Source organism: Pseudorca crassidens, chromosome 21 (genome assembly GCF_039906515.1).
Source record: "Pseudorca crassidens isolate mPseCra1 chromosome 21, mPseCra1.hap1, whole genome shotgun sequence".
In the NCBI taxonomy this organism is placed as follows: domain Eukaryota; kingdom Metazoa; phylum Chordata; class Mammalia; order Artiodactyla; family Delphinidae; genus Pseudorca; species Pseudorca crassidens.
Window position 1 is genome coordinate 24,438,640 of NC_090316.1, and position 27,428 is coordinate 24,466,067.

Below are 27,428 nucleotides of genomic sequence, written 5' to 3' on the forward strand. Positions count from 1 at the left end.
GAATTTATTCTTTAGACACTCCTTTAATAAATTAAAAGACAAAGCATGCACAACCAGAATGTTACAGGCATATAAATACATGTATTCTTGAATGTTATCTTCACTTAGAAGAAAGTTTTCCTCCTTCTTAGAAGGTGTTTAGACACACTTGGTGAGCCAAAAGCCATAGCTTGTAGCTGAGCAGTAGATCTGCAGGAAGTGAAGACCTTCTCCACACCTCTTCATAACCAATACGACATCTGTTGTTAAAAAACATATTAACATTAAAAACTTTTTTAAAAAAGGTTTCCTTCCCAATCTTCCACCATGCAGGACAATTTTTGGTTTCTAGAATCTAGTAGTAGTTACTACAACGAGTATTAAAATGTGTTAATGAGAATGAAAAGTTATACTAGAAATAAGACTGCCAATATTTAAATGAAACAATAAATTCTGTGCTAAATAAGAGATCCTTGAGGGAGGAAGAAAGAAGAAACTATGAATTCCTTACCAACACTTCCTTTTCCCATTTGTATCTTCTTTACTTCCAAAACTTCGTTTCTGTCTGAGCACTGGAACACAATGATCTTTATTGGATTGTTCACTTGGTTTTATTGTCTGCATACATTTAATTGTTGTAAGAAACTTGCCACATTCTGGAAATCCACATGACCAAGCAAGATCTTCAGCTGTTTGCCCATTCTTATTACATAAACTGAATTTGAGACAAAAAATTAGTTAAGTAAAAGTTGACAGTAGTTTAGCCTTTTTTTATATCTTCCTAACAAAGGCGCTTTGGGCTCATACAAATGTTGGTTGCAGAATAGAAGAGGTAAAGGAAGCATAGAGGAATTCCATTTTTGCTCACTATTTATCCTCAATGGCTAGCACAGAGTACAGCACAGAGTGGGCATTTTATTTTTGCACGAATGAAAGAGTATTCTTTGTTCACTACAATGAGTTAAGTATGCAAAGGAAGTCAGTGAGAACTTCTATAGAATGGCTTTTCTAAACCAAAACTAGGATGTAACACTGCCATGACAGATGAATAGAACTGTATCTCTGATTGCTTAGGATCCATTTTTTATTTATTCAAATTCAATACATAGTATTAGATGTCATTAACAGCCTAAGTTAACATTTAAACATTAACATTATCAACGGCAAGCATCATGTAATTAAGCTGTAGGAGTCTGATTAGTTTAATCCAAGAAAATATAAAATCTGAAGCCACTGATTTCATACTTACTCAATTTGGGCGTCACTGGCTACAAGCAGGCTGAGGCATTCCATGCTTCCAACTTTTGCTGCCTTGTGTAGTGGAGCTTCTCCAAAAACATCCTTACAGACAAAACAGCACATTTTAGTCTCTCCCCGAAACACTCTAGTGGAAGTTGGTGGGTGAAGTCTATTGTTTGAGGAAGCTATTTGAGGAAGCGGGGTTAGAAATGCATTGTACTGGACCGAATTTTTTAATTCTTTTTTTAAAATAAAATTCACTTGGTGCCCTATTAAATACAAAGTTGTCATTAATAAAAATATGTGCAGCCACAGCTACAAACATACATTAAGTTTTAAGTGAATAAAAGCAAACTACAATCCTACAGAAGTAAAAAAATTACAATTTAAAATTCATCATACTTTAATATTCAATGAAGATGAAAACTACCCTAAGAAAGTTCTGTAAGGAATTGTATTGGTTGTGAGCATGCCTCACAAGTATTGCTATCCTGAGACTTTTAATTTGGTAATGGAGCAATTGTTCCTTTGGAAATGAACTGTAGACCTTGGAAATGCTGTCCCACGTAGTAGCCAGCAACCATATATCCAGCTAATGAGCACCTGAAATGTGGCTAGTCTGAATTGAAATGTGCTGTAAATGTAAAATACACAGCAGATGGAGACGACACATGAAAAGAAAATGTAAAATATCAGTAATGTTTTATATTGATTACATATGAAATGATAATATTTTGGATTAATTGGGTTAGGTTACTAAAATTTTCATGTTTCGTTTTACTTCATTAATGTGGCTACTAGAAAATCTTAACATACGTGTCTCACATTATATTTCTATTGGACATCGCTGCGACAGTCATGTTTCTAATAATTGAAACGACTGAATATCTCGGCGTCTAAGAAGTGTTTGTGTGGATTTGGGGTGGAGGGGGAGGGTTGCACACGGCAACAATCAGTTACCTAGTTACCTGTTGGTTGAGGTCAGCGCCGGTCTGCAGCTGCCAGAGAAGAAAGCAAGCAAGGCCGCCACCTGCGGCCAAGTGGACAGGCGACTGCTCGCAGGGATCCGGGGGTGCGTTGACGGAGGCCCCGGTCTCCAGCAGATGCCTCAGACTATCCACCTGCGAGAAAAGAACAGCTCCAGCACCGCCTCGCCTTTGTCAAGGCTCATGCCCTCCCTGGATTGAACATCTTCCTCCACTCCAAAAACCTTCCAACTCTGAAGAAGCTTGGCTTGGCAACGCCAAGTGGTCAGTAAGCCATCACCCTAGCTAGCCCTCCCTAGAAGACTTAAGCCTGCAGGGCAAAAGCAGCCTGAGTCTCACCTCGGGGTTGCAATCGAGCAACAGCATCTCCCACCTAAAGTAGAGGACTGGAGTGCTTGGGAGAGCAGAGCGGTGAGGCGCTCGCTGCAGACAAACAGGTAAGAGAGCAGAAGCCGCCCAAGAGCAGGAGAATTTAAAGATCCCCAGGGCCAGCGGGCCGGCCCCTCCCCGCCGCGCCACAGCTCTGGCTGCGCCCCAGCAGCCCAACCCTGGGCTGCCGGCGTTTCTCCGCCCAGCTGCAGCCGCACGTACACAAACACTGACACGTGCAACTGGGAACCCAGAAACGCTGGCGGGGAGAAAGGAGGAGGAGGCAGCGCGGGTCTGCCAGCTGATTGGCCCAGCGTGAGGCGTCAGGCCCGCCCACCTTGGGGCGGGGCCCCGAACCTCTCCCCCGCAGCCCCTGTGCGCGTGCGTCGTGAGGGACAGGATTCCGGGCGGTTGGGCTTCAGCGGCCGCCATGAGGCGCGCTGAGTTCGGCACGTCTCACGCTGTCGTGCTCACCTCTTTAGGCCCTTTGGGGAAGCGGAAGTCGCGGGCGGAGGTTTTGGTTTTTGCTGGCACGCACGTAACCAGGAAACCAGGGAGCTACAAGGAGCTCGGCTGCAACACGACCTTTGGAAGCTGCTACGCTTGGTGCTGGCGCCGGGGTCCCAGCCTCCGGCTCCTGAGGAATGAAAATTCCTTCTTGTCTCACGTTCAAAATCGCCCTAGGCTTGGCTCTGTCCCTCAAGGCCCTGGACGTTTAGGGAGGAAAGCGGAAGCTGAGGGGGCGATGGGGGGGGCAGGAGGAGGGGCGGCTAAGGTGAGCTAAGGGCATGGGTTTTCCCGCAGGGACTGCGCCCTCCGCCCCAGCTCCAGCACCCCTCTCGCCTTTGTCAAAGCTCACGCCCTCCCGGGACTGAACATCTGGTTTAAATGGTTTATCAAACCCCACCCTTTCGGGTTTAACATGATACCATGTCCGTTCTGGGAATGATGTAAAACGAGCCAACCACTGTAATGTGACCCCTCTTGGAGGTGGGTTAGGCGCAGTGCTGGCCTTGCCGCCTAGGGAAGTGTTGAGGGTCCCCAGCTTTTAGCCCTGAACTTGCCGAGGCGGGAGCCCCCCACTCATCATGTGGAGAGTTAGGGGATAAACGAAGGGCCCGGGCCGTGGACGCTGAGGACCCTTGGGGCTCTTCCCCGTGGGCAGGGCGGACTAGCTCTGAACCGCTGGGGGGTGGCGGGAGGAAGGCTCTCCGGAGCTCTTTATGCTGAGCCATTCCTTTAGCTTGAGTCATTCGTTTTTGTAAAGCTTTAGGAACAGACAGACATCCTGACTTCAAACCGTAGCCATTGACCGCCTGTCAGATAATCTCTGGACTCTTTCCCTAAGCACTTTTTTATTCGGGTTAATCTAGCTAAAAGCTAAAGCTCCAGCCATATATGTGTTTTCCCTAACATCTTCAGCGATTCCCTTCTATCTGCTGATACCTTTGAGAGCAGGACTGAAAGATAGTTTGTTATAATGCTTGTAGAGGACAAGCTCATTGTCCTGTGAAGATAGGTGGTCTTTTAGTTCTAATTTTGGTTACGGTTTATTGTTTATTTTGTAATAAGAGCCATAAAATAATTTTGCAGTAATTCATATTACTAGACTTATGCAGTGATCCAAGGTGTAAACTGAGAGAAAAATACACAACATGAGAGGTGTGAGTTAGGGTTTATTCAGGGTCTTAATGCCCCAGAGACAGCATTCGGATAGCTCTGAGGTACTGCTCCAGAGAGGTGGGAGGAGGCTACTTTATATGTGATTTTGTTGTTGTTGTTAGGGAACACGTGCAGTCAAATGTATCTTGGTAAAAGATCACTGCCCGTCACAAAGAACAGATATCCCAAGTTAATGATTATAGGGCTTTTCTATGTATGGGAAGCGGGGTTCATTAAAACTCTTCGTGAAATGCATGTGTCTAAGGGCCTGTTTGTCCAAAGCACAGAGCCTCCCGTTTTCATCTTTAAATTTCCTCTGAAGCACAGATTGCCCATCCTGTTATCACCTTAATCTCTTCATCTGAAGCATCCAGTGCCCTGTTGTTCAGCGGCTGCAGCGGGTTAATCTTTGAAGACTTGGATGGTGAGCAAAATGCTCTTTGCTCTTTTATTTGCAAAGGGGTAGTTTTAAACGTCTTTGTTTATATGCATACTCGAACATAAACGTGTATATGTATTTATGTTCAAACACATATATAGAATCGTACTTGTGTTCTTTTTTTAAATATTTAAACTATTCACAGTACATTTTTATGCTAAAGAATATCAGAGATACATGAGAACACATGTCCATATTGCCAGTTTTCCTTTTCTCATATTTTTCAATTAGGTAAGTACTGTTTTTCAAAGCTTCAAATTTGCACAGATGTTCATTTTCAGGATTTCCTAACTAATACAAGGTATTATCAAAGAAGTTCCTAGAGTTCTAAACATAGGTTTTGCAGTTAACGTATCATGCAGTGGGATATTTGTGTAATGGATGCACTTCCACATTACATCCTTTCTCTTGAAAACAAGATTCTGTTCAGCATGCATTAAATCTGGTAATTATTGTTAACTTCCGGTGACATATTTAAATTTCACAAGGAAAGGGAATGTTGTACTTGTTAAAGCTTTTATCCCATTAATCACTGCATACTTGTCCATTGCTCATGTTTCCAAAAAATTCTTTATATCTCAGGTAAGTATTTGGTTTAGTCTTAAAAATGGGCCTAAAAGCCGTCTAAAAACTGAACAAAGCTGGTAGAGTACAAAAATATACCGAATAAATACATTTGGGGGACAATATCTTACTGGCAAGTAACTGGAGATTTTACTGAACATGTAGCAAGTGGGATCAATTTTCTAAAGTGGAAAATGGTCTAAGATGCATATTCAACAGTCATTCTTCCAAGCATTGCTGATTCTACTTATGTTTAAATTGCTGCTAGATGTGCTTGAACTAATCAAATCTAATTCTGTCTTCACTGGCATGCGCAGTCAGGAAATCCATGTATGATCCTTGTATGATTGTAAAAGCAAAAGATTTCCCACAAATAAATTCTTCTTGTGCCTTATTATATAAACCCTTCCAGCCTTGCTTACTCAAACTTCTTGGAGAAGGTAATAAATTATATAGTTATTATAAACAACTGCTGCTCCAGGATATTGTGGCACAAAGGATAGATAGATATTTAGATAGACAGATAGGTAGATGGAAGGGAGGGAGGGAGGGAAGGGAAGGGAAGGGAAGGAAGAGAAGGAGTGAAAAGGCAACTCTTCTTTACAAAAGAATTCCAAATACTTCACGTAGACACTCCCCACTCCAGGAAACAGAGATTAATCCTCTCCCCACACTGTTCTTTTGAGTGTGGGCTACACATAATGCCTTGCTTCTGAAGAGTAAGAGTATAGGAAGAGGGGAAGGTAACTTTACAGTGGAGAAACCTGTGAAATACTACCCTGGCCAGGTATTTGTTAATATTATCAGTGATAAGTCATGATGATAGCATGCACCCCTGATGTGTTGAGAAGGATACTTCATCTCTGCATCTTCCCAAAAGTCCATAACCCAAGTCTAACCATGAGTAAAATACCAGGTAAACCCAGGTTGGGAGACATTCTACAGGATATCTGGCCAGTACAAAACTGTCAAAGTTATAAAAAAAAAAAACAAGGAAAACCTGAGAATCTGTCATAGACCAGAGGAGGCTAAGGAGACATGATGACTAAATGTAGCGTGATAACCTGGATGGGATCCTGGAACAGAAAGAGAAAATTACAGTAGTCCCCCGTTATCCACATTTTCAATTTCTGTGGTTTCAGACCAACCATGGTCTGAAAATATTAAATGGAAAATTACAGAAATAAACAATTCATAAATTTTAAATTGCATGCCACCCTGAGTAGCATGATGAAATCTCACTCCATCTCCATCTCCGTCCCTTCTGGGAGAGGAATCATCCGTTTGTCCAGGTTAGTCACCTAGTAGCCATCTGGGTTATCAGATTTACTGGGTTACTGTGTTCAAGTAACCCTTATTTACTTAATAATGGCCCCAAAGCACAAGAGTAGTGATGCTGGCAATTCAGATATGCCAAAGAAGTTATAAAGTCCTTCCTTTAAGTAAAAAGGTGAAAATTCTTGATGTAATAAGGAAAGATAAGAAATCAAACACCGAGGTTGTTGAGATCTACAGTAAGAACAAATCTCCTGTTTGTGAAATTGTGAAGAAGGAAAAAGAAATTTATGCTAGTTTTGCTGTCGCACCTCAAACTGCAAAAGTTACACTTAGTTAATTTTCTAGATTTAGTAATGACAGAAGATACCTAAACCAGTATGAAACTAGTTTTAATAAAACAAGGAACGAAAAATCTCACAATTTCTCACAACTTTATTACTTTTTATTCTGATCACTATTTAATTTTTTATTCTGATTAACCAATACACTTTAGTTCCTCTGTAAAACACACTGCCGGTTGCACTGGTCACTGGGAGATCTTACCAGGCTGTTCTGTAGAATACTCATTTACTTGGGATCACAGCAGTTTGAATTTTTTTCCATACTATAAGGATTATTATAATATATAATATAATTAAATATTATATAACTGGTGAGATATGGGTAAGAAGTGAGAGAGATAATTTTTAAGAAGACTAAATTGAATGCTTTCAGATTCCTCAAGTAGCTAAGAAAAATGCTTTCAAAGCAGGTGAGGATAAATCAACAGTAAAGGATGGGGAGAAATAGTTCTGCCCTCAAATTGTTCCACAGGCATTTTTCAATTCATATTCCATTTTAAAGAAACATAATCTGGAATTTGTATGCATATGGTTTATGCAAGAAAGACAGTTCTGAACTCTCACATTCATCCTCTATTTAAAGCAATAGCTTCTGACCCTAAGTGAAAAGCTGGGAAAATAACTATATATTTACATTTACATATTTTAAGTTAAAATATATATCATATGTTTGTACACTCACATTAAGTTCCACCTTGATTCTTGTTTAATTGATACTACAAGTCCCAATAATACCAGATAAGAGGGCTCTTACTGCATTGATTGTGCAACCTATTTCTTTCATTTAGGAAACAGAGAGTAGCTGAATATATAGAATACCTTCAGAAAAAGCATGCATTATATTTTTTGTGTAGGCCATAGCTAATTGATATATTTGATATATAATTTATCTAGTGTAGAAAGTTGAAACTCATTTTCTTACAGTAACTCAGATTTGTCAAAATTTGTTAACATCCTACTCAAATTAATCTTTGTCCCTATGAGGAGAAAATATATAGATAAAATGTTGGTTTTACTAATGAAGTAATTATTAAAACAACTAAATAACAGTAATATATGATGTCAAGATAAGTTCTACTCAAAGCATATATCTAATATTCTACATTTTCCAGCTACTTTAAATAATGTGTAATTTTGAAGTAAAACAGCTGAGTTTCAAACTTTTGACACATTTTCCCAAATTATCTAATAAATCATTTTTATTATCCAGTTGTTTTATGCAGGTGCCATTGATAAATTTCTTACATGCTTAATGTTTTTTAAGAACTAAGTAACCAAAATACTTTGAAAATTAGGTCTGTAAATTGCTTCATTCACTATGGGAAGCAGTATCTATCACTCTTCCTCAAAGTATTCAAAATAGAACTACCATATGATTCAGCAGCCCCACTTCTGGGCATATAGCCAAAGGATTTGAAATTAGAATCTCAAAGAGAGGTTTTTCCCTCCACATTCACTGTGGCATTATTCACAATAGCCAAGACAAGGAAGCAACCTAAATGCCTGTCACTGAATGAGAAGATAATGAGAAGATATGTAAATGGAATATTATTCAGCCTTAGAACCTGGAGGACATTATGCAAACTGAAATAAGCCAGACACAGAAGAACAAATATAACATGATCCTACTTATACGAGGGATCTAAAATAGACTCATAGAAGCAGAGAGTAGAATGGTTGTTACTAGGGGTTGGGGGTGTGTGTGGAATGAGGAGGTGGTGGGCAGAGGGTATAAAGTTTCAGTTATGCAAGTACTAGAGATCTACTGTACAGCCCAGTGCCTACAGTTAACAATATTGTGTTGTATACTTAAAATTTTGCTAAGAGGGTACCTCTTATGCTTTAGTGTTCAAATAAATTAGGTGGGAAGAAACTTTTGGAGATGATGAATATACTTAGCATGGATTGTGGTGATGGTTTCATGGGTATATATTTACGTCCAACGCCATCAAGTTGTATACATTAAATATATACAGCTTTTTATATGTCAATCATACCTCAAAGTGATTTTTTTTTACATCTTTATTGGAGTATAATTGCTTTACAATAGTGTGTTAGTTTCTGCTTTATAACAAACTGAATCAGTTATACATATACATATGTTCCCATATCTCTTCCCTCTTGCGTCTCCCTTCCTCCCACCCTCCCTATCCCACCCCTCTAGGTGGTCACAAAGCACCGAGCTGATCTCCCTGTGCTACGCGGCTGCTTCCCACTAGCTATCTACCTTACATTTGGTAGTGTATACATGTCCATGCCACTCTCTCACCCCGTCATAGCTCACCCCTCCCCCTCCCCATATCCCGAAGTCCATTCTCTAGTAGGTCTGTGACTTTATTCCTGTCTTATCCCTAGGTTCTTCATGACATTTTTTTTTTCTTAGATTCCATATGTGTGTGTTAGCATACGGTATTTGTTTTGCTCTTTCTGACTTACTTCACTCTGTATGACAGACTCTAGGGCCATCCACCTCATTACAAATAACTCAATTTCGTTTCTTTTTATGGCCGAGTAATATTCCATTGTATATATGTGCCACATCTTCTTTATCCATTCATCCAATGATGGACACTTAGGTTGTTTCCATCTCCTGCAACTATTGTAAATAGTGCTGCAATGAACATTTTGGTACATGACTTTTTGAATTATGCTTTTCTCAGGGTATATGCCCACTAGTGGGATTGCTGAGTCATATGGTAGTTCTAGTTGTAGTTTTTTAAGGAACTTCCATACTGTTCTCCATAGTGGGTGTACCAATTCACATTCCCACCAGCAGTGCAAGAGTGTTCCCTTTTCTCCACACCCTCTCCAGCATTTATTGTTTCTAGATTTTTTGATGATGGCCATTCTGACGGGTGTGAGATGATATCTCATTGTAGTTTTGATTTGCATTTCTCTAATGATTAATGATGTTGAGCATTCCTTCATGTGTTTCTTGGCAATCTGTATATCTTCGTTGGAGAAATGTCTATTTAGGTCTTCTGCCCATTTTTGATTGGGTTGTTTGTTTTTTTGTTATTGAGCTACATGAGCTGCTTGTAAATTTTGGAGATTAATCCTTTATCAGTTGCTTCATTTGCAAATATTTTCTCCCATTCTGAGGGTTGTCTTTTGGTCTTGTTTATGGATTCCTTTGCTGCGCAAAAGCTTTGAAGTTTCATTAGATCCCATTTGTTTATTTTTGTTTTTATTTCCATTTCTCTAGCAGGTGGGTCAAAAAGGATCTTGCTGTGATGTATGTCATAGAGTGTTCTGCCTATGTTTTCCTCTAAGAGTGTGATAGTTTCTGGCCTTACATTTAGGTCTTTAATCCATTTTGAGCTTATTTTTGTGTATGGTGTTCGGGAGTGTTCTAATCTCATACTTTTACATGTACCTGTCCAGTTTTCCCAGCACCACTTATTGAAGAGGCTGTCCTTTCTCCACTGTACTTTCCTGCCTCCTTTATCAAAGATAAGGTGACCATATGTGCGTGGGTTTATCTCTGGGCTTTCTATCCTGTTCCATTGATTTATATTTCTGTTTTTGTGCCAGGACCATACTGTCTTGATTACTGTAGCTTTGTAGTATAGTCTGAAGTCAGGGAGCCTGATTCTTCCAACTCCGTTTTTCGTTCTCAAGATTGCTTTGGCTATTCGGGGTCTTTTGTGTTTCCATACAAATTGTGAAATTTTTTGTTCTAGTTCTGTGAAAAATGCTAGTGGTAGTTTGATAGGGATTGCATTGAATCTGTAGATTGCTTTAGGTAGTAGAGTCATTTTCACAGTGTTGATTCTTACAATCCAAGAACATAGTATATCTCTTCATCTATTTGTATCATCTTTAATTTCTTTCATCAGTGTCTTATAATTTTCTGCATACAGGTCTTTTGTCTCCTTAGGTAGGTTTATTCCTAGATGTTTTATTCTTTTTCTTGCAATGGTAAATGGGAGTGTTTTTTTTGATTTCACTTTCAGATTTTTCATCATTAGTGTATAGGAATGCCAGAGATTTCTGTGCATTAATTTTGTATCCTGCTACTTTACCAAATTCATTGAATAGCTCTAGTAGTTTTCTGGTAGCATCTTTAGGATTCTCTAATTATAGTATCATGTCATCTGCAAACAGTGACTGCTTTACTTCTTCTTTTCCGATTTGGATTCCTTTTATTTCCTTTTCTTCTCTGATTGCTGTGGCTAAAACTTCCAAAACTATGTTGAATAAGAGTGGTGAGAGTAGGCAACCTTGTCTTGTTCCTAATCTTAGTGGAAATGCTTTCAGTTTTTCACCATTGAGGACGATGTTGACTGTGGGTTTGTCATATATGGCCTTTATTATGTTGAGGAAAGTTCCCTCTGTGCCTACTTTCTGCAGGGTTTTTATCATAAATAGGTGTTGAATTTTGTCAAAAGCTTTCTCTGCATCGATTGAGTTGGTCATATGGTTTTTCTCCTTCAATTTGTTAATATGATGTATCATGTTGATTGATTTGTGTATATTGAAGAATCCTTGCATTCCTGGGATAAACCCCAGTTGATCATGTGTATGATCCTTTTAATGTGCTGTTGGATTCTGTTTGCTAGTATTTTGTTGAGGATTTTTGCATCTACGTTCATCAGAGATATTGGCCTGTAGTTTTCTTTCTTTGTGATATCATTGTCTGGTTTTGGTATCAGGGTGATGGTGGCCTCATAGAATGAGTATGGGAGTGTTCCTCCCTCTGCTATATTTTGGAAGAGTTTGAGAAGGATAGGTGTTAGCTCTTCTCTAAATGTTTGATAGAATTCACCTGTGAAGCCATCTGGTCCTGGGCTTTAGTTTGTTGGAGGATTTTTAATCACAGTTTCAATTTCAGTGCTTGTGATTGGTCTGTTCATATTTTCTATTTCTTCCTGGTTCAGTCTTGGCAGGTTGTGCATTTCTAAGAATTTGTCCATTTCTTCCAGGTTGTCTATTTCATTGGCATAGGGTTGCTTGTAGTACTCTCTCATGATCTTTTGTATTTCTGCAGTGTCAGTTGTTACTTCTCCTTTTTCATTTCTAATTCTGTTGATTTGAGTCTTCTCCCTTTTTTTCTTGATGAGTCTGACTAATGGTTTATCAATTTTGTTTATCTTCTCAAAGAACCAGCTTTTAGTTTTATTGATCTTTGCTATCGTTTCCTTCATTTCTTTTTCATTTATTTCTGATCTGATATTTATGATTTCTTTCCTTCTGCTAACTTTGGAGATTTTTTTGTTTTTCTTTCTCTAATTGCTTTAGGTGCAAGGTTAGGTTGTTTATTCGAGATGTTTCCTGTTTCTTAAGGTAGGGTTGTATTGCTATAAACTTCCCTCTTAGAACTGCTTTTGTTGCATCCCATAGGTTTTGGGTTGTCGTGTCTGCATTGTCATTTGTTTCTAGGTATTTTTTGATTTCCTCTTTGATTTCTCGGTGGTCACTTCCTTATTAAGTAGTGTATTGTTTAGCCTCCATGTGTTTGTATTTTTTACAGATCTTTTCCTGTAATTGATATCTAGTCTCATAGCGTTGTTGTCGGAGAAGATACTTGATACAATTTCAATTTTCTTAAATTTACCAAGGCTTGATTTGTGACCCAAGATATGATCTATCCTGGAGAATGTTCCATGAGCACTTGAGAAAAATGTGTATTCTGTTAATTTTGGATGGAATGTCCTATAAATATCAATTAAGTCCATCTTGTTTAATGTATCATTTAAAGCTTGTGTTTCCTTGTTTATTTTCATTTTTGGATGATCTGTCCATTGGTGAAATTGGGGTGTTAAAGTCCCCTACTATTATTGTGTTACTGTTGATTTCCTATTTTATGGCTGTTAGCATTTGCCTTATGTATTGAGGTGCTCCTATGTTGGGTGCATAAATATTTACAATTGTTATATCTTCTTCTTGGATTGATCCCTTCATCGTTATGTAGTGTCTTTCTTTGTCTCTGGTAATAGTCTTTATTTTAAAGTCTATTTAGTCTGATACGAGAATTGCTACTCCAGCTTTCTTTTGATTTCCATTTGCATGGAATATCTTTTTCCATCCCCTCACTTTCAGTCTGTATGTGTCCCTAGGTCTGAAGTAGGTCTCTTGTAGACAGCATATATATAGGTCTTGTTTTTGTATCCATTCAGCCAGTCTGTGTTTTGGTGGGAGCATTAAATCCATTCACATTTAAGGTAATTAATTATCGATATGTATGTTCCTGTTACCATTTTCTGAATTGTTTTGGGTTTGTTATTGTAGGTCTTTTCCTTGTCTTGTATTTCTTGCCTAGAGAAGTTCCTTTAGCATTTGTTGTAAAGCTGGTTTGGTGGTGCTGAACTCTCTCAGCTTTTGCTTGTCTGTAAAGGTTTTAATTTCTCCATCAAATCTGAATGAGATCCTTGCTGGGTAGAGTAATCTTGGTTGTAGGTTTTTCTCCATCATCACTTTAAATATGTCCTGCCAGTCCCTTCTGGCTTGCAGAGTTTCTGCTGAAAGATCAGCTGTTAACCTTATGGGGATTCCCTTGTGTGTTATTTGTTGTTTTTCCCTTGCTGCTTTTAATATGTTTTCTTTGTATTTAAATTTTGACAGTTTGATTAGTATGTGTCTTGGCGTGTTTCTCCCTGGATTTATCCTGTATGGGACTCTCTTTGCTTCCTGGAGTTGATTAATTATTTCCTTTCCCATATTAGGGAAGTTTTCAACTATAATCTCTTCAAATATTTTCTCAGTCCCTTTCTGATGCGTTGTCTATTCAGGTATTCCACAGATGCAGGCTACATCAAGTTCATTGTGGAGATTTAATCCACTGCTCCTGAGGCTGCTGGGAGAGATTTCCCTTTCTCTTCTTTGTTCGAAGAGCTCACGGGGGTTCAGTTTAGGATTTGGCCCCGCCTCTGCGTGTAGGTCGCCGGAGGGCGTCTGTTCTTCGCTCAGACAGGACGGGGTTAAAGGAGCCGCTGACTTAGGGGGCTCTGGCTCACTCAGGCCGGGGGGAGGGAGGGGTGCGGATGCGGGGCGAGCCTGCAGCGGCAGAGGCCAGCGTGACGTTGCACCAGCCTGAGGCGCGCCGTGCGTTCTCCCGGGGGAGTTTTCCCTGGATCACGGGACCCTGGCAGTGGCGGGCTGCACAGGCTCCCCGGAAGGCGGGCGTGGAGAGTGACCTGTGCTCGCACACAGGCTTCTTGGTGGCGGCCGTAGCAGCCTTAGCGTCTCAGGCCCGTCTCTGTGGTCCGCGCTTTTAGCCACGGCTCTCGCCCGTCTCTGGAGCTCCTTTAAGCAGCGCTCTTAATCCCCTCTCCTCACGCACCAGGAAACAAAGAGGGAAGAAACACCTCAAAGTGATTTTTAAAAAAGAAAAAATTTACAAGAAAAGATTTGGGAATTTTTTTTTAATGGACTTAATCAAATTTTAAAAAATCGAGGGATCAAAAGAAACAAGAAAGTGAAAAGACCCCATAGAATAGGAGAAAATATTTGCAAATTATATACCTGATAAGAGTCCAGTATCTGGAATATATAAAGAATGTTTATAACTCAGCAATAAAAGGACAGCCCAACTACAAAATTGGCAAAGGATTAACATCGCTCCAAATAAGATAAACAGGTGGCCAATAAGCACATGAAAAGAGTCTCAACATCATTTTTCATTATGGAAATGCAAATCAGAGCCACAAGATAACACTTCACATTCACTAGGATGGCTATTATCAGAAAGATGAACAATCACCAGTGTCGGTGAGGATGTGGAACCCTCACACGTTGCTGGTGGAAAAGCAAAAAGCCACTTTGGAAAACAGTTTGGCAATGTCTCAAAATCTTAAACATAGAATTACTATGTGACCCAGCAATCCCCTTCCTAGGTTTATACCCAAAAGAATTAAAAACCTATGTCTACACAAAAACAAATATGTGAAAACTACCAGCGTTATTCAGGATAGCCAAAAGCTAGAAACAACTCACATGTTCATCAGATGATGAACAGATTTTTTTAAATGTGTTATATCCGTATAATGAAATATTATTCAGCCAAAAATAGGAACGAAGTACTGATACATGCTACAACATACACGAACCTTGTAAACATTATGTAAAAGAAGCCAGACACAAAAGGCCACATACTGTATGATTCCATTTATATGGAGTATGCAGAATAGACAAATCTGTAGAGACAGAAGGTAGGTTAGTGATTGCTAGGGGCTGAAAGGAGGAAAAGATTGGGGAGTGACTGCTAATTTCTACAGGGTTTCTTTTGAAGTGATGAAAATGTTCCAGAATTAGATATTGGTGGTGGTTGCACAACCTTAAGCAATTAACATTCACAGCACTGGAGATAGGGCACTAACTAGTAAAGAGGGTCTGGGAAGGTCACTGTCAGTCTCTACTACACCTGCCCTTCCTTTTAAAATCATATATTTCTTTCAGATTTTACATCATCGATTAAGGTCTATAATTTCTATTATAGCATTTTCTAAATTCACTGCATGCTATGCAAACACTTGTCAAGTTTCAAATTATAATTTTATATCTTATCCCAAGATTTGGCAGAAATAAACATATATTCTTGCTGTTTAAAATCTTCTCTTAGTTCTCATTTTCTGAAATTAAAAAGTACTGAATTTTAGCTTACCCTCTTGTGGGAGTCCTGCCATTTTAAACAATCATGTTAGCTCTGCTTTTTGGAGAACAGTATGGAATAATGATGAAGTACACAGGCATTCTGGCAGCCCAGCTGTCCCACCTGCCAGCCCTGTGATCTGAGGCAAGTTGCTTAACTTCTTCACTGGTGCCTCAGTTTCCTCCCACATTAAGTGGGCCTCATAACCACCAGTATTTCATAAAGTTTTGTAGGAGTTAGTACCTGTAAAGCACTTAGAACAAAGAACAAATCCTGGCCTATAGTAAGAGCTCAATAAATCTTTGCTTATATTTTCTAGGTCCTCCCCAAATATTCTTTTAAGCTTCAGCAACAGAAACCCTGTGGAGTATTGTAACCACAGAAGGCAACGTGAGTTTAAATGGATTTTGCTTTCTGATTTGTTTCTTTTCTGATGACCTTCCTGAATGTGTCAACTTTTTTCTTAGCCTTTTTGGATACAATAGCACATGGGCTTAAGTCTTCAGTGAAATAAAAACTTCTATAACCAGTTTCTGAGTAAACTGATGGTTCTATAGACATCATCCTATTTGGATTGTCTTTCTTCTAAATACTTCACCTAATATTGCTTCACCCTAAAGTTCATTGGAAGCTTTTACATTTACTAGTGCAACCATAGATTTTTAGAGTCCTATAATCAAAGAATTTTACATATCTAGGGACAGACATTTTGAAATCCTCTAGTTCAAACTACTTATAGTCTAAACTACAGATGAGGAAATTGACTCTTAAGAAGATTATATGACTCTTCCAAAATCACAGATACTTCGGTGATTTTTTCTCTCTGGTATACTGAATTATCTCCCTTTTCTGCAACTTCATTCTCATTAATGAAGCAATTTATTGTCGAAAATAGTATCATAAAATTGTATAAATGCTGCTTTCCAATAATACTAAAGGTCTATTGAGTTCTCTTCACCACCAATCAGGAACCTTTACTGGAAGCTTGTTCCTGATTGGTGAAAGCCTGCTGTAACAGTGGAATTCCAAGGAGTAAACAAAAAAGCATAGCAACAACTGAGTTTGCTGTCTCACTACCCTGAGCCTAGGCCAACCTGGACTCCTTCATCCCAGATGAGGTGGCCTCTACATTTTATATGAAGGCTCTGATTTTCCCTTCAACTGTGATCCACCTTATAACATGGCAATCCAATACAGACAGGAAGATAAAACTGAACAACACACCTAAAATAAAGTATATTCCCAGGTAAAATAGACAAATGCTTTCATTTAAAATGGATTAGTTTGATGAGCTTCAGTTACAAGGCAACAGGAAGGTACCAGTGCACAGGAACTGTATCTATGGGCAGTGTCACCAATTCCTACTAGTGGCAGCAGCTGTGGTGGGTGACATGACTCACTGGAGTGTGTGATCTCATAGCCAGAAAGGATTTGCAAACAGCTCTGATCATTAATCCCATGCTGTGGAAACAGACATGGAGGAGTGCTGTGCTTCTCATAGCTATAGAGGGTCCTGGTTTCCTAAGAAGGAATGTTCACATCCCAGAGCTGTTAGTTTGGTGCCCTATCCCTAGGTGATGAGAGGAAGATGCTTTTTATAATGACTGCCAAGTTGGAGTGGAGTCTCTCTTTGCATTTTCTGGGGGAAGATTCTACCATATTATTTTTTAATATAATTTTTTAATTTACAGAATACCTACTGTGGAGACAGGATGAAGTTGACCAGTGAAAAGTTGCCCAAGAACCCCTTTTATACTTCTCTATCCCACTATGCTGCTAATAAACAAAAACTCTTCCAATGGAGAAAGGAAAAGACTGGTACAAATCCTGATAATATTTTCACTAAAAGTTAATTAGGTACACCAGAGCAAAAGAAACAAGAAATATGAGTCTTATTGCTGGCAAGCAAGCGGTTAAGTTTACAGTCTTTTCTAGCTTTTCTGTAAGAATCTGTGAAATTGCTTGAAGCTACCTGGTAGCAGATCATCAGTGAAGAAGTTTCATAATGAGATCCTGATCCTGGTTTTACTCTCAGGACTTTAGGACACCCTTCTGGAAAAGAGAAGCCAGATGTCAGTTCTGTTAAAGAGAACAGTACCATGCTTTACTTGAAATTAGCATTTAAAGCTACCATTTTTTTCTATAGACTTAAAAAAATTAAATTGGGGATGGTTAGCTCATCTAGTTAGAGTAGTTCTAATTAAGGCTCAAATTAAGAATTTCACTCACCCAGAGGCCAGCTTTGTCTAAAGAATTCCACGTAGACTGCATTGCTAGAGCTCCTGCCTAGTAGAAAAGAGGGTTAGTTTGACAACCAGCCAATATATTTCTTAATTATATAAGGCACAGTGTCAGGTATTGTGATAGTGCTTTCTTTTTTTAAGGTAGTGCTTTTTCCTTGAACTAAGGAGGTCAGTTTTAGGAATGAGAACTAGGAGGGAAACTAGTACAGTGTCAGATGAATTCTATTTAATTTATTACTTTAAGAGAGAAAATTCATATTGTATGGATAAAGATGGAATTCTTTACTTTTTAAAAAATCAGATCATTACAGCCATGCTAGTTTGCTGGAAAAGGCATTGCACCTCTTGAAGGAAAGAATAAGAAGAGGGGATACTCTGGCATATTTCCTACGAGGTCAACTGTATTTTGAAGAGGTATCATTTTTTGTTGATTTGTTTTCATATAAAGCTGCTGTTAGATCTTCATAGCAAAATTTCCTATAGAGTTCCTTACATTGTTAAACCAGGGAAATTCTGTCAAATTCCATAGATTATTGTTGTGGATTTAAGTATGATAAATTGGTCCCAGCTTACGGAATATTCAACCTTTCTCCATAAAAATCATTCTAATTAATGTCATTTATAGGAGTCATTTTGGTATGAAATCCATTTTCACATGATAAATTAAAAATCTAATTTTTATATTTTGCCCGATATATTCAACATCATTTATAAAATATTTTCATTTTATTAACAATGAAAAATCCTGATTCTTATCTAGTACTTAAAGGCAGCTTTATATGTTCCTATATGGAGTAAGGAGGGAATTTCCCTCTTTATCCACATTATGCTGAGGTTTGCAAAGTAGGTCTAGGAGTACCTATGCAAACTATCACTCCAACTTCAGCAATATAGCTTCAGTTGTTCATTGAACCCCAAGGGAAGATGTGAAAAGGGACCAGCTGTCCCCAACCCCTCACTATCCATTGAATGTTTGGGCAGCTGTTCAACTATATCCCACTTACTTATCTTTTGATGGCTCCTTCATTCATTCTGGCAACAAATATTTGTTGAGGACTCATAACGCACCTGTCACTGTGAGGATCACGTAGCACAATGGTTCAGAGAATGATCTTTCAGCTTTGGGCATAGGTTCCAATACGGTTCTATTTCTTGTTAACTGTATCCTTGGGCACAAATGCTTAACCTCTTGGTGCCTCAGTTTCCTCATCTATAAAAGAGGGTAATAATATGTATTTCATAGAGCTATTATGAGGGTATATTAATTGTAAAAATACTAACAGGGCCTGGCACCTAGTAAGTGCTTTATAAGTATTTGCTACTATTATGCTAGGTACTAGCTATACAGTAATGAGGGGGTTAGAATGGGCCCCATTTCATAGAGCTTACAGTCTAGAGGAAGAAATTAAATTAATATATAATTAAAAATAAGTTAAAGTACTATGAAAGCAATTAACTGGGTACTCTGAGAGAGAATAACTTAGGGATAGGGCGGAAATACCTGTTGTTGAAACTAAAACTTGAAGAAAAGGAAACAGTTAATGCAAACAGCCACAGGGAAGTGCATTCCAGGTAGAAGGGAGAACAAATGCAACGTTTCTGAGATGAGGAAGAGTTTGGTGAGCTCTAGGAATTAAGAGACCAATGTCATGGTCAGCGAGGCAGAGAATGACTCTAGATAAGCCTTGTTTAAAATGTAGTGAGAAGCCATTGAAGTGTTTTGAGACTGTGATGAATGGATTGGAAGGGAAGCATAGAACCAAGACCAGTTTAGGGGAAAATTATACTAGTTGGGTCAAGAGAGGATGGTGATCTTGACCCAGCGGTGGAGCTGGGTCCTGGATTTATTTTGGAGATACAAGTAATGGCATCATGGACTGAAAAATAGAGAAGTGGGGAGGAGTGAGTTTTGAGGGAACCATCAGGAGGTCAGTTTTTGGACATTTTATGTTTGAGATTCCCCTCAGTCATCCAAGTATACATGTTTCAAAGTAGAAACTACATGTAAGACTCTAGATCTCAAAGGAGAAGTCTGAGTTGAAAGTATATATCTGAGATTTTCCAGCATGTATCTGGTATTTAAAATCATGAAAAACTAAAAGGACTTCCTTTCTCTTCCTCTGTATAGAGTATTCTAAGTTTTCCAGCCCTCTTATATGTTGGCCAAACACTAGCCAGAAAGGAGAATGAATCTTTACAACACAGTCATTTACTCATTGTTGTATGTTCTTTAAGATAAATATTTGTTAGCATTTTGGTACAGTTTTTATTAATTTTATCAGTTTGTTGATTAATTACAGTTTATGAAAAGAGAAATTCAATTGTTTCTGTGTTTTCCAAAAGTTGCTTTTCTCTGGCCTGCTCTTCCTAGTAATGACCTTCCAACTCAGAGACTCTCTTTCCACTGTTACAAATGATTTATTCTTTAGCGTAAGGCATTTTCCATGGTGGATTAAGACATAAGCCCCATTTTTTTTTTTTTTTTAATGAGGTACGCGGGCCTCTCACTGTTGTGGCCTCTCCCGTTGCAGAGCACAGGCTCCGGAGGCGCACGCTCAGCGGCCATGGCCCACGGGCCCAGCCGCTCCGCGGCATGTGGGATCTTCCCGGACCGGGGCACAAACCCGTGTCCCTTGCATCGGCAGGTGGACTCTCCACCACAGTGCCACCAGGGAAGCCCAAGCCCCATTTTTGTTCCTTACACTTCAGCGTATTTGTTATTATATCCTATAACGCTGAGGAGCCTTAAATGAATGACATATAACACGTAGGTTTTCATAGGAAGTATGGGAGAAAGATAATTTTGGAGAATCACATGTTTGTTTTTCTGTGTCTTCTCCCTAGCTAGAAAATGGCAAAACTGGAAGAGCCATATCATAGTGGATATTTAGTAGTAGCGGATATCCTGATGTTTATCTTTTCTCAGAGTCTTTGGCCCCATCTCTGAAGTTTCTCAGACTCCAGGAGTAGCGGGTGATATGGCAGGCTGGAATGAGCAGAGGGCTAGGCTATCATTTAGACAGCGGTTTGGCAATAGCCAAGAGTAAGAGTGAAAGCCAAAGAGAGTCTGACCCAGGTTCCTCCTGGTCAGTTCCCTCAGTTGCCATATTTAGGTTTATTTTATTGATTTTATAGTGTGTTGATTGTTGTCAATAGCTTACTTGCAAATTCCATAAATTTGTTGCTGTCTTGTTTTATTTGGTGCTGCTAGCTAGAGTTAGGCGGGAACTAAGTATTTGGGATTACTTTAAGGTAATAATGAAAATAATTCAGTATTTCCTGGGAGCTTACAGGGATGGTATAAAGAAGCATTAGAACAGTTTGAAGAAATCAAGGAAAAGGATCATCAGGCAACTTACCAGCTAGGAGTGATGTATTATGATGGTCTGGGGATGACCGCAGACGCTGTAAGTTATTGTTTTGTTCACAGTGTTTAAGATTTCATTGTTTATGGATTATTTGATATATTTAAAATTATATTTTAATGATATATTTCTTACTTATATTTAAATAATTATCATTTCAGCATTTAAAGGATAGCAGTAGTCATTTTTACATTTACGTGAAAAACAAATTTCTTTTTGCCCCTCTCCTTGCTACTATTAGCCGTCAATAAAATTTTTGCTTTAAAATGTTTTCCTTTGTTTTTAAAAGTTACTTCAAAGCTACATGAACATGGAGAAAAGTTAGAAAATAAGCAAAAATAAGATCACTCCAAATTTTACTATCAAATATGAACTTTGTTATTAGAGTATATTCTTCCATGTATTGCCCTATGCAAAAAAAAAAAGATAAGCTGAAACCAGAATGTGTTCATTAGACAGTCACACTTGCTATGAAACTTCTTAAGTCTCTCTCTAGAATGCGAATTTTTTTGAAAAATTGGTTTTTATACTTTCTAACTCAATGGTCCCCTATTTCTATTTAAATGGTATCATGACTGCACCATCACCCAAGTTATAGGATTATTTAACATGGAATTTAGAAATAGGTCCTTGGAAAATGGTAATAACAGTAGGATAATATTCATCACTATATCTTTTTTAAACTTTTAAACAATCTAACCAGAAAGAATTTACATAAACAAAAAGAATCAACAATTTGAGTTTACCAAAGATATAATAATAATACCAGTGAAAAATATTGGCTGCACAAAAATAAAGCGGAAAGCAATAAAATGCTTAATTTCTGACAGGGCCTAACCAGAAGAAATACAATAGAAATTAGATGACAATTGAACTCTAGTCTCAAAAAGTTAACAAAACACATTTTGTCAATAAACATGAGAAGACTGGGGAACAAATTGCAATGAAACAACTTAAACTTGTGAAAACAAATCTTTAAAAATTTTACTTTCCAAAAATAGAATTTATACTGAATACATCTACCAAAACTAACACATATTCCCTAATACCATTTAATACCCAGTTTATATTCAAAATTCTCAAATTGTCCCAAAGTAGTCTTTCAAGCCAGCATTCAGTCAGAGACCACCCAATGAATTGAGTTGTAATATCTACAAGTTTCTTTAATCTAGATTAACTCTCTCTCCTGCCTTTTTTCATAATACTGACTTTATTAGAAGTGACACTTATATGGTACTTATGCAGAAAAATGTCTTCTTTTGTAATTCATACTGAAATATTTAGGGGTGAAGTGTCCTGATATTTTCATATCGGCATATAACTTGAAACAAGTCACCATAAAAGACAGATGAAGCAAATATAGCAAAATGTTATTACTGACAATCTATGTGGTAGTTATGAAAATTTTTTTTTTTTTTTTTTTTTTTTTTTGCGGTACGCGGGCCTCTCACTGCTGTGGCCTCTCCCGTTGCGGAGCACAGGCTCCGGACATGCAGGCTCAGCAGCCATGGCTCACGGGCCCAGCCGCTCCGTGGCATGTGGGATCTTCCCGGACCGGGGCACAAAGCCGTGTCCCCTGCATCGGCAGGCGGACTCTTAACCACTGCGCCACCAGAGAAGCCCTATGCAAATTTTTATGTAATATTCTTTCTACTTTTCTGTATGCCATTCTTAGATCTTCTGTATTCTCAGCCTTTTTCTCAGACTACTTCCTTCACTTCCTTGCCTTATCAGAAACTTGGTTGTCCCACAAGCAGCCCTCTTTAGAGGAGGCCTCTCCTTACAACCTCCCAAAGTACCATAGTGCTCAAAGGTAGAGCTGGTATTATTTTCATTTCCCAATTCACTTTCTAGCTATTATTTCTCCTTCACCTCAGGCACAAAGTGTACCTACTTTGAAGTTCATACCAACTCCTTGCTTTCCTAGTTCTATCAATTTCCTGGTTATTGGGAATTTTCTAATGTTAACCTGAAGACTTTGGCTCTGGGATTACATTTTCCTCCCTGTGTCATTCCACCATTTTATCTGATACTTGAATGAAGAACTGAGCAGCAAGAAGGAGCAACGTATAGGTCTAGGTGAATCACATTCCAGGCAGAGGAAATAGCTAGTGTTCAGGCCTGAGGAAGGATGGTACAGCTGGAATACAGTCAAAACAGTGAAACAGGGACCAAACCACATGGAACTTGGCAAACTACGGCCAAATGGATTGTATTCTCAATGCAGTGTGAAGACACCAAAAGAGAGTGCAATTAATATGATTAACATTTTTAAAGATCATTTTGTCTGTTGTGTGGAGATTGGATTGAATGGAGGCAGGAGTAGAAGCAGGAAGTCCAGTGAGGAAGCCAGTGCAGATAAAAGAGCAGCTTTAACTGAAATTATAGTGGTGGGAATAGAGAAAAGTGGACAGATCTAGGATGTGCTCTTAAGAGGATACAGGACTTTCTGATGGATTGGGAGAGGGGCAGAGATAAGGGGAGGAATCAAGGATGATTCCTACTTTTTGTCTTGAGTGGATGATGTTGCCATTTAATAACAATGGGGTGACTGAGGGAGAAGCACATTTGGCGTACAGGAGGAAAAGCGAAACATTTATGTTTGAATGTTTCATTTGAAGTACCTGTTAAGACACCTAAGTAGAGATGTCAGGTAGAGAGTCTGGAGCTCAACGGTGCCATCAGGACTAGAGAAATCAGTGGGGGGCTATCTGTGGAGCAGTGGGAGTTACAGCACCAGCTTGGATAAGATTGCTGAATGAGTGAGTATCATAGACAAGAGCCACAGGTCAAGGCCAGGGACTGGAAGCCCTCCAGTATTTCATGGTCATAACGGAAAGAACAGCTAGCCAGCAAAGGAGAAATGAGAAGGAGAAGACAGGGAGGACAGAGGAAAATGAGGACTGTGTGGTGATCTGAAAGTCAAACGATGAAATTGTTTCAAGAAGGGAGTGAGGCTTCCCTGGTGGCGCAGTGGTTGAGAGTCCGCCTGCCGATGCAGGGGACATGGGTTCGTGCCCTGGTCCGGGAAGATCCCACATGCCGCGGAGCGGCTGGGCCCGTGAGCCATGGCCACTGAGCCTGCGCGTCCGGAGCCTGTGCTCCGCAATGGGAGAGGCCACAACAGTGAGAGGCCCGCATAACGCAAAAAAAAAAAAAAAAAAAAAAAAAAAAGAAGAAGGGAGTGATCATCTGTATCAAATTCTGCTGAGAGGTGAGTAGCATGAAAACTGAGCACTTACTATCAGACATACTAAGATGAATTTCACTGGAGATCTTGACAAAACCATTTCAGTGGGACCAAGGTCATAAGGGACCAAGACTGGAGTGGGTGGAGGAGGCATATGGATGTAAGGAAGTGGAGATAAGCACTGAGCTTTGTTATAAAGTAGAACAAATATATGTGCAATAACTGGGAGGGATCATGGGATCAAAGGAGAGTTTTCTCCCAGATCAAAGATATTACATTATTATTTGTAAGTTGACACACGATCTGGTAGAGAGGAAAAAATTGATGATGAATCAGGTAAACTGATAGATTTGGTGTTTCTTTCAATTCTTTCTGTTTTCTCAGTGAAATAAAAGACAAGCCATGTGTTTGCTGTGGCAGCATGTATCCTAAAATTCTAACAATTCAGAGAAAATAAGCATAGCCCCTGTGCAAAGATGACACACAACTCCATGAACTGTTCCATATTTTTTATAAAAATATTTAAAAAGTTGAAGCCATGAGCTGAGACTGAGGAGAGGGAGCGAGGGGACAGCAGAAGTCTGAAGAGAAAGGAAAAGGTTTGAAGTAGTATCTTCTCTTCCAGATAAGTGGGAGAGATCATTGATGAGACAAACTGATAGTATTGCTTGTGAGGGGAGAGCTCGCTCTGAAATTTGAAGTCACAAATTGCAGGAAGGACCTGTCAGCATGGTTATGTTTTTCTCCAGCCATGTTCAGTGGTTTAAGTACAGCAGAGTAGCTGGAGAAATAAGATATCTGCCACATGAGTGAGTGTCATGGAGGGAAAGAGGGACAAAGGAATGAGTACAGTGACAGATACAGAATAAGCTGATGTGGGAAGAACACGAAGGTGTAGAAAGACCAGGAAAATTGGTAGATTCGACGGGTTGGCATATGGCAACTCCAAAATAGAATGGCTTAAATTTAATTACATATGGAGGCCAGTGGAGCAAAAAAGAAGATGGCCTCTGTAGGTCTGTTCAGTTAACCCAAGGTAAAGGGGCAAAGAGCAAATTCTTTTAATGTTTATCATTTTATTAATTTACCGAGTTCTTGACACTAATTTGGTCCAGGGTCTGGTGGAAACAAATATGCTTTGTGTGGTAGGTTTGAAATGTCTTGAAATTTACGTGTTATAAACCCCAAAATATTGATACAAAACTGCATTATGTTTGCTTTAGTCATATAACTTTTGAAAGAAATTGAAAAGAAAACATACACAGGTATGTATATATGTGCCTGGGTATCCTTTTATATTTGTACATATTTACCATTTCTGAGGCTTTACATTCCTCCCTATCAATCTGCGTTGCCATCTGGCACCATATTCCTTTTCCGTTCAACCTGAAGAATTTCCTTTAAAGAGCATTTCTTGTAAGTATGCAGGTAATGAGTTATCTCCAATTTTATAATTACCTGAAAATGTCTTCACTCTGCCTTCATTTTTGATGAATTGCTTTGCTGGTTGAGTTTCTCCTTTCCTCACTTTAAAAATGCCATTGTAGTGCTTCCCTAGTGGCGCACTGGTTGAGAGTCCGCTTGCCGATGCAGGGGACAGGGGTTCGTGCCCCGGTCAGGGAAGATCCCACATGGCGCGGAGCGGCTGGGCCCGTGAGCTATGGCCTCTGAGCCTGCGTGTCCGGAGCCTGTGCTCCACAACGGGAGAGGCCACAACAGTGAGAGGCCCGCGAACCGTGCAAAAAAACCCAAAAAAATCAATGCCATTGTAAACTCTTCTAGCTTCTGACAAGAACTCAGTCTCTGATTGTATTATGTTCCCTGTATATAATGTGTCCTTTTTCTCTGGCTGCTTGCAGGATTTCTATGGATTTCAGCAGTTTGACTATGATGCATGCCTAGGAGAGGGTGTTTGTTTATCCTCTCTGGAGTTCATTGAACTTCAATGATCCCTTTCAGTTGCAGTTCTCAAGAGTCATTCCTCTTCCAGTTTGTGTTTGCTTTGATAAACTTCCCAGTGCCTTTAATAACTTTTTTAAAATTAATTAATTTATTTTTGGCTGCGTTGGGTCTTTGTTGCTGCGTGTAGGCTTTCTCTCGTTGTGGAGAGCAGGGGCTACCCTTTGGTGCGGTGCCCGGGCTTCTCACTGCGGTGGCTTCTCTTGTTGCGGAGCATGGGCTCTAGGCGTGCGGGCTTCGGTAGTTGTGGCTCGCAGGCTCTTGAGCACAGGCGCAGTAGTTGTGGCGCATGGGCTTAGTTGCTCCGCGGCACGTGGGATCCTCCCAGACCAGGGCTCGAACCCGTGTTCGCTGCCTTGGCAGGCGTATTCTTAACCACTGTGCCATCGGGGAAGTCCCTCCCAGTGCCTTTAGAAAGTTGTTCTTTATGTTTGGTCCTGATTTAATCACTGCTATCTGTGGGAGGATTTACACGAACACTTCACTCTACTACCATTATACTGTAAGTTCTCTCTTACTAACCAGTTGGGGAAAAAATGGTAGACACCTACCTCACACACTCACAGAAGTAAATCCACATGATCTGGGACTCGGTAAAACACCTTTATTTTCTCATCTATTACTGTGTTGTTTAGCCAGCAATAGCACTTTGAGAGACTAGTGAGGAGTAAAAGTTAGAATGCAGTGTATACAAATGTACTTGACCGTCAAATATTATTTTCCTCTTTGGAGTGATTTTTGAAGGTTTTGAAACTGTGGGTTAAATCCACTTCACCTGCCTTCACTAATCAAAGTCGTTTTAAGACTCCTGTGTCCTCCAAGCTGCACTTGCATAAACAACAAGATGTTTGCCTGAGTTGTCTTCTGGGAACTTGGAGCCAGTGGCATCTAGTTTGAGCTGAGCTGGTTAAGACTAGATAGGACCGTCGACTCTCCAGCTGGGCATCCACAGGCGTCCATTGCTTCATGATGTTTTGAACGTGCAGAGGCCTGCATCTTAGTTACACCTGCGCAGAGAGACGATTACCCGCCAATTCCCACATCTTTTCCCAATCACGTTTCGCCACGCCCCGCACGCTCCCCATGCCTCGGACCGCCCTGCTGTTTTTTATTCCTTATCCCATAAATACCCCGAGCTGCCTGCTTGCTGGAGGCTGGTTTGAGATTTGTTCTCCCGTCTTCCGGTTTGGCTGCCTCTTTTTGCTGCAAACCTCGGTGTCTCCG

General features: G+C 39.6%; 2 protein-coding genes and 1 non-coding gene across 8 annotated transcripts in view; 2 read left to right on the plus strand and 1 right to left on the minus strand.

Moving 5' to 3' along the window:
- Positions 1-3: 3 nt before the first annotated feature.
- On the minus strand, positions 4-2,790 carry ANKRD37 (ankyrin repeat domain 37). 2 transcript variants are annotated; one of them, XM_067721674.1, is made up of 5 exons: positions 2,544-2,788; positions 2,187-2,339; positions 1,229-1,320; positions 491-694; positions 4-239 (listed from the first exon to the last, which is right to left on the minus strand). In XM_067721674.1, coding segments are annotated over exons 1-5 (477 nt in total). In that variant the 5' UTR covers positions 2,571-2,788; the 3' UTR covers positions 4-238. The 2 variants fall into 2 exon arrangements, with proteins under 2 accessions (XP_067577775.1, XP_067577774.1); XM_067721673.1 differs by lacking the exon at positions 4-239 and having other exon boundaries at positions 487-694; positions 2,544-2,790.
- Positions 2,791-3,003: 213 nt separating this feature from the next.
- Positions 3,004-27,428, plus strand: part of LRP2BP (LRP2 binding protein) — a 56,361-nt gene continuing 31,936 nt past the window's right edge. For 2 of the 5 annotated variants that reach the window (XR_010939533.1, XM_067721663.1), the window contains exons 1-2: positions 3,004-3,348; positions 4,563-4,659. Coding sequence is in view for 1 of the 5 variants with exons in the window: in XM_067721663.1 (XP_067577764.1) it covers positions 3,004-3,348; positions 4,563-4,659 (442 nt within the window). In the remaining 4 variants the exon portion in view is untranslated. Of the gene's footprint in view, positions 3,349-4,557; positions 4,660-20,983; positions 21,098-27,428 lie in introns of all 5 variants that reach the window. The other 3 variants (XR_010939534.1, XR_010939535.1, XR_010939536.1) reach the window with 3 other exon arrangements.
- Positions 24,654-24,756, plus strand: LOC137216240 (U6 spliceosomal RNA). Its single transcript, XR_010939659.1, has one exon. It is a non-coding gene; the product is annotated as a U6 spliceosomal RNA (small nuclear RNA).